The sequence below is a fragment of the Mesitornis unicolor genome, unplaced genomic scaffold, assembly GCF_000695765.1.
Source record: "Mesitornis unicolor isolate BGI_N332 unplaced genomic scaffold, ASM69576v1 scaffold25762, whole genome shotgun sequence".
NCBI classification, from domain to species: domain Eukaryota; kingdom Metazoa; phylum Chordata; class Aves; order Mesitornithiformes; family Mesitornithidae; genus Mesitornis; species Mesitornis unicolor.
Genome location: NW_010171640.1, coordinates 1 through 7,369, shown reverse-complemented (window position 1 = coordinate 7,369; position 7,369 = coordinate 1). Strand labels below are relative to the sequence as shown.

The 7,369-nt window shown below is 48.9% G+C and overlaps 1 protein-coding gene across 1 annotated transcript; it reads right to left on the bottom strand.

The window, feature by feature from the left end:
• Positions 1 to 3,007: 3,007 nt before the first annotated feature.
• THAP9 (THAP domain containing 9) lies at positions 3,008 to 7,323 on the bottom strand (the record flags this gene model as incomplete). Its single annotated transcript, XM_010180095.1, has 3 exons — positions 3,008 to 4,052; positions 5,584 to 5,734; positions 7,238 to 7,323. Coding segments are annotated over 3 exons (1,282 nt in total), but the record flags the coding sequence as incomplete, so codon positions are not given.
• Between the last annotated feature and the right edge of the window lie 46 nt (positions 7,324 to 7,369).

Genomic DNA, 7,369 nt, shown 5'->3' with positions numbered 1-7,369 from the left:
GGTGAGACCTCACCTGGAGTACTGTGTACAGTTCTGGGGCCCCCAAGATAAAGGGTACATGGAACTGTTGCAGTGGGTCCAGAGGAGGGCCATGAAGATGATCAGAGGGCTGGAGCACCTCCCCTACGAGGACCTTATTGTGGCGTTCCAGTTCATGAAGGGTCATACAGGGAAGCTGGGGAGGGGCTTTTTACAAGGGCACAGAGCAATAACACAAGGAGGGAATGTTTTTAAACTGGAAGAGGGTAGATTTAGGCTACATATTAGGAAGAAATTCTTTACTGTGAGGGTGGTGAGATACTGGCACAGGTTGCCCAGGGAAGTTGTGGATGCCCCCTCCCTGGAAGTGTTCAAGGCCAGGTTGGTCAGGGCTTTGGGCAGCCTGGTCTGGTGGGAGGTGTCCCTGCCCATGGCAGGGGGTTGGACTGGATGAGCTCTAAGGTCACTTCCAACCCAAAGCATTCTGTGATTCTATATTGGGGCTGGAGGTTTAGGCAGTGCAAATGTTACAATGTTATACGAGTGCAACCAATTTACCACTGAGATGGCTGCAGCATTTTGCCAGTTGTCCTAAAAAAACATATATGTGAGAGGGAAATTGTTTACTGCAGAGTCTCTTGTAGCTGGAATGGCTCCATGGCAGTTAGTAATGGCTTCAACATGGGTTTTTTTTGATAGGTTACTGGACTCAGAAAAAAAGTCTAGTTTTGTTACTCCTAGCAGAAAATACATAGATTTATGTGGTGATGCTGCTCTGGAAGCAGAGCTCAGGTAATTAAGTGCAGCAGCTCTGTTTCCACCATGAGGGATTAGGACTAAGGTGAAGAGGAAGAATCCAAACTGAACAAGGGACAGTTTTGTCAAGTCACTGGTAGGCAGAATGACACCTTGAATATTACTCCTGCCCTGGGACATGGTGGATCACAGTTTTTCATCCAAACTACTAACACGCAGCTTGAAACTAATGGAACAGCAAGAGTTTTGTGGGGTACAGTTGCATCTCTATGGATGCAACTGCTGTTCTGCAGGTCAAAGGGAAGCTGCTTGGCAGCAGTTATACCAAACTGCTCTTAAGCACTGCCTACCGAGGCAGCTTCCTCGCCTCAGAAATGAGCTGACTGAAGAAGCCTGCCCTACACAGCAGCATCAAATCTAGGATTTAAGTGATGAGTGCAAACAACATCTGAGAAGGAGACTACCTCATGCCCTGGGCTGCAGGGCCTGTGCCAGCTCTGGGAGGACAGGGCCAGATGGCACTGTTCAGTGGGTGACCTGACAGAGCTATGCAATGGGACCTGAAATGCTTGCCTGGCTGCAGCACACCCATATGTCAGTGCTTGAGGATGCTGCCCAGAGGCAGTGTCAGTGCCCCTGGGTGCTGCTGGGTTCAACAGCTTGAGTCACTGCCTCAGTACTGTCCTCTTGCCTTTAGGGACAATAGCTTCTGTTTAGTGTCCACTACCTCACTTGTAAAATATGGGGATTAGAGGTAGTTCGATAGTGCAGTCTCCCCTCTTGGCAATCTAGACTTAAACAGCTTAACCAGTTGATGAGACATGTAGGAGTGGAGATTAGCACCTGTGTACAACTGGAGTGCCATTTTCTTTTCATCTTTATTTTCCTTTTTAAGTAAAAGCTCTGTCAACTTTCTTCCCTCCAGCTTTTTTAAAGCAGATCGGCTTTTGTGAAGTCAAACTGCCAGCATGCAGAATCACTTCACCCCATGCATCAATTTTCTCCTCCTGGCAAAAGCACTCACAGCTCTAAGCCACTCAGCACCTCCAAGGAACGCTCTGCAGCGTCCCCTACAACTTTCTCAGGCATCTTTAGCAACCACTGCTCATCCTGACCTGCCACAGGAGTCACAATTAAATACGTAGCTGCTCTGCAGGACTGCTAGGTGGAACACAGAAGTAGATTAACTGCCTTGCTTTGCTCAGCCAAACTCTCAGCAGACGGCTTGCAGCAGCCCAACGCAGCACCGCTTATCACTAGTTTTGCCAGGCTAATCATGGGAAGACACCATGTGGTTTGCTCGCATGTGTTGCCTAGATCTGGCCATCACTGAGCCTCAGTAGGGACCTGCCATCCTTGTAACAGCAATGGGTACTCAAGACCCTGTGTAGGTTTAGCTGGACTGACAGCTACCCAGTGATGATGGAAACAAATGCTTTCCCTTCAGTCTCTTCAATCTGTGCCCTCCACAGTGGTATTTCAGTTTCAGGTGTTTAGCATGGTTTCTTCTGATGTTTAAGTAACATTGTGTTATTTTCTTTACTAAGGTTGTATAGTGATTGCTGACGCATAATTCCTCATCAAACAAATGGTTTGTGAGGGTGGGGAAAAGGGGACTTTGTCCCAGCAGCTCCTTGAATATTTTCTGTTCTAGAGACAAATGCCACAGCTTGGAGTCTTTGTTGCCATCTCCTACTTTGCCATACCAGCTTAGGACTTGTTCCACAATGCTCGTTATGTGGTGCACACTTGCTGAGGGCAGAGTCACTCCACCTGACTTTTTTATATAAAGCACCGACCCACATCTTAGCCTGCTCTCGTCTGACTCAAAGAGAGAAGCAACACAAGCCTCGCAGGGCAAGGCAGAGGCCAATTCCTCAGCAACGAAGCCTGCAGTGCAGGTGATGCTCTGTGTATGCAGCGATAGGTCTGTCAGTGCATTACTCAGCACAGAGCCATGCAAAAGCAAGCCTGCACAATAAGGGTGTGCTGCTGCCAGTGTCCTCTCACGAGCTGGGTTATACTGAGCACAAATGCTGCCAAGGGTCAGATCTCTCCTATGAGACAGGGATGTGTCCAAGGAGGAGATCGTATTGCCCGGTGCCAGGCTGCAGCTGGCCAGCAGTTTGTGATAAGCAGCACGAAACGTGCTGCAGGTGGGGTTCCCACTGCTGCCACAGGCTTGCCTGAGGGCCCCAAGAAACAGCTCCAGTGGGTCGAGGCTGAAGGCAGAGGCCAGGAGGTGTTGGGAAGGAGTGCCTTCCAGACTCACATAGTTGGTGTAAAGCCACTTGAGGCTTTCAGCATTGAGCAAGAAACTTAAGAATCCTAATTTGCGTTTGCTCTTAATAATGTATCTCCCCATAGAGTCCACTAAGGTGATAAAGCAGCTCTTGGCCTCATTAAAGAGGTGAATTACTTTGGTGTAGTTTCCAGCTAACAAAGTCCCCTTCCGTCCCTTTCCATAGGGACTTCTGCCGTGAAAAACGTTGCACAGACGGCTCATCAAACGCACAAACTTGGCAGTACCACTGCAGTTGTGGAACGAGGCCAGGCCCAGCTTCTGGAGGTGCTCCAGTGCATCAGCAACACCCTCGCTGAATAATGGGGTGGCGGGGTTGACCTTCAGGTGGTACCTCTCCTCACCCCCAGGTCCACCTGACTTGGGAGTGCATGGCTCTAACACCCTCTCCACCTGCAAGGTTGCCAGCTCTGCCACATGCTGCCACCACACGGTGTCACTGAGCCACTCTATCTTCTGGAAGCACTGCAGCGTGTTCCTTATCAGCTGGAGTGCATGGCCAACGTCAAAGAAGTATGTGATGCTGTGAGCAGAGCCAGGCGGGTGCTGGAAAGTGCACTGGGTCCTTTCAGGATCTATCCTGATCCCCAGAGCTCTGGCAGTCTCAGCACCATGAGCAGTGGCGCCTGATGTCACAGCCAGCACCGTGATGCCGATGTTGTTCAGCTTATTAATGGTGTGACGAAGCAGCTGAGCAAGGAGATGGCCAGTTGTGCTGTTCACGAAGAAGTAGCCGAGGGGAGCCCTCCAGGGACTTGAGATGCCAACTGCCATGAGGATTATTGCTTCCGAGGCCAGCGGAGCTTCGTCAGTATCGAGGACGCCTGCTCCCAAGTCAACAAAGCCCATCAGGCGCTGGGTCTGTGGGTCCCACTCTTGCTGCTTCTGCAGGGACATGTCTTGTGCCATCAGGGCACAGTAGCAGTAGGCCTGTTCCCCTCTCTCCACCTTTTCCTGAAGGCAGAGGAAAATGTCGTTGCTGAAGCCTGCAGCAGTCTCGTTATTAGACAGCCAACTGGAAAAGAAGGGAAGATGCAATTAGATGTGGTTCTGAGAAAACTGAAGCAACAGCCAGCACCTTTGACCACTTAGGACATGGTCAGCCATGTCCCAAGCTGCAGAACAGGCTAAGCCACAGAGCATAAAGCAAGCAGCCCTGCTTTTCTTAATGCATAGTCTGAGTTCCTCTTTTCACATCCTAGACATGGGAAGCCAAGCAAAAGTACTGACCATGGAAGGAAATAACAAACCAGCTTCCTACCTCTCCAATGTATAGATCAGGACAACAGAAATAACAAAAATTAAACCAAACACAAGTGCAGATCAGGCTATGCAGAGGGCCAGCAACAGCAGGCTGCTCTCCCTCCCACGTGGCTTTCTCCACACTGTACCTCTTAATCCAGTTTGGAAAATACAAAAGGCCCGGCAGCCCATGTGGAATGCTATTCTCCTCTGTCAGCTCTCTGCCCACCACCTCCTGGCACCCCTTTGAGCAGATTCTTTGGAGGAAGCTGTGTGCAACCCCCACAGGCTGTCACGGACAATGTGTGTCTCTGGTGTCCATCATCCAACTGCACTACAGCAGTCTGAGACTCAAAACCTGAAGGGCCACAGTTTCTTCAGCTTTTGTTTTGTGTGCTGTTACAATGTCGCTCCTGGTTAATGGGTCTGACAGCACTTCAGGTAGTAAATTTTCAGCCTACACAATTACTTGCAATGTTATGCAGCCGAGATGTGTGACATGGAAATACCCCCCTTCTGTAACTTTGAAACAGACACCCATCAAGATTCACCAACTTCCCAGAGTCCTTGTGGGGCAAGGTGAGAAAAACCAAAGGTCCAGTCAATCTGCTTTATGTAGGCCTTCACTTTCTCATGTTCCGTTCTTGTCTTCTCCCTTTTCCAGAAACAGTCTCAAAGTTTTCCATGTGTAGCCCTATTGGTTTGGATTTCCTCTTACTGACATTTACTCCTGTCCATCTGTCCTCACTCAGTTTTGGCTGCTAGTGGAGTACTGCAAGTGGTCCCTAAAGTTCCCTCCTGCTGCTTCTTTCTAAATGACCCTTTCTAAATGACCCTTAATGTGCCCTTCCTTCCAGTATTTGGCTCATCCCTCCCCTCGCACAAGTCTGCACTCCACAGGAAAAGAGCGTGTGCCAAAGTGTGGTAAAGCACCTCCACATTTTTGTATTCCTCCTTCTCCCCAGTAAACATATACAGATGCTACAGCAGCTGAGGCCCTGAAATGCAGCTTTTCTCACACCCATGCTCGTCTGGGAATACTCAAACTCCACTCTTCCTCTAAAACTGTTAACGTAAGGAATGTGTTACCCTTATGCTGTGACCCGCATGCATGATGAACACATACCAGCTCTCCAAGACGAAGGGTATCAACATTTCTTGACATTTGCTTCCCACTCCCCTTCTGTTACTAGAACAAGGCAAGGAAAAACTACTCCCACTGAATATTTTCAGGACAGATCTGTTACACCTACTTTTACATGAGTACCTGGAAATACATTCAGAATGAATGAATAAAAACTTGCTTTGTCAGGCTGTAAGGATGAGGCAGGGGAAAAATCTTCCGTAGAAAATCATAGGCCTTATTATGGTAGAGGTGGAGAATACAAGCAAATTGCCTCATTTCTGGTGAGTATTCTGCCATCTGCCTCCAGCTGTGCGTCTCACAAGGCAAATCTGCTTAAAAAAACAAAAAATCAGCTTTAGTGAAGCAAACAAATAGCTGGTAACTTAAGAGAGGGATGCATACTACAAACTCATCGCAGAACACAATGCAACAGGGCTGTCTCTGGAACCACAGTCCCAAAGTGTACAGCAGTACTGCTACCATGCCTTTCCTATTCCTAGGGACAGGCAGCGGCCAAGGAGTGTGTGTCCTACCACACTGTCCCCAACAGGTCTTTCCCCTTTTTTCCTATCTAATGTCATTCTACAGTTTTGAGTAAAGACTGTCTTACATGAGGATGCTGCTTAAAAATTGACATCACAAGAGAGAAGCCATTAATTTATGGTTGACTCTGCAATTTGAAATGGCTTCTTCAGGTGATATTATTGTTAACAGAGCTCACTTCTGGAAAGCACAAAAGATGGGGTTTTCCTAGTTAAATGTATTACTCAGTCACCTGTCAGCTTCAACCTAATGAAGTGCAACAAAGGCAAGTGCAAGGTCCTGCACCCCGGGAGAAATAACCCCATGCACCAGTGTAGGTTAAGGTTGACCTGCTGGAAAGCAGCTCTGTGGAGAAGGACCTGGGAGTCTTGGTGGATGACAAGTTAGCCATGATCCAGCAATGTGCCCTTGAGGTCAGGAAGGCCAATGGTACCCTGGGGTGCATTAAGAAGAGTGTGGTCAGCAGGTTGAGGAAGGTTCTCCTCCCCTCTACTCTGCCCTGGTGAGGCCACATCTGGAGTGCTGTGTCCAGTTCAGGGCTCCCCAGTTCAAGAAAGACTGGAGAGACTCCAGTAGAGGGCTACAAAGATGACTGGAGGACTAGAGCATCTCTCTTGCAAGGAAAGGCTGAGAGAGCCAGGTCTGTTTAGCCTGGAGAAAAGAAGACTGAGAGGTGATCTTATCAATGCTTATAAATATCTAAAGGGTGGATGTTCAGAAGATGGGGCCAGACTTTTTTCAGTGGTGCCCCGCGACAGAACAAGGGGCATTGGGTATAAACTGGAACACAGGAAGTTCCATTTGAACATGAGGAAAATCTTTAGTGTGAGGGTGACAAAGCACTGGAACAGGCTGCCCGGAAAGGTTGTGGAGTCTCCTTCTCTGGAGACATTCAAAACCCATCTGGACGCGTTCCTATGCAACCGGCTGTAGGTGACTCTGCTCTGGCAGAGGGGTTGGACTGGATGATGTCCAGAGGTCCCTTCCAACCCTTGCCATTCTGTGGTTCTGTGAATGGTGGCACAGTTTGATTTAACAGCCCTGGTTGCAGGTTTTACTTGAGTACCGTAGCAATTACTCAAGTAATCAAACTTTTCAAGGAGATTTTAATTCTTTGCAGGATTGGTTGTTGGATTCCAAACTTACAAGTTACAAAGCCTTTGTACCATAGCATCGGATCAGGAAGTCTAACAATCGGGGCTTGTCGACACCATAAAGTCAAACAGAACTGGATCGAGGGAGCACAGAGCCCCTGGAGCAGCCTGCCCTGCACACGCCCCCAGCAGTACCTGAAAACTGGGCCTGCAGCAAACTCACAGTCTCCTCTGAAAGCTGCCGCTTCTCCGCCAGCTCCCGGAGGACGTTCACAACCGTTCTGGGCCGGTGCGCGGGAGAGCATTTACCGGACGCAGGGAGCAGCT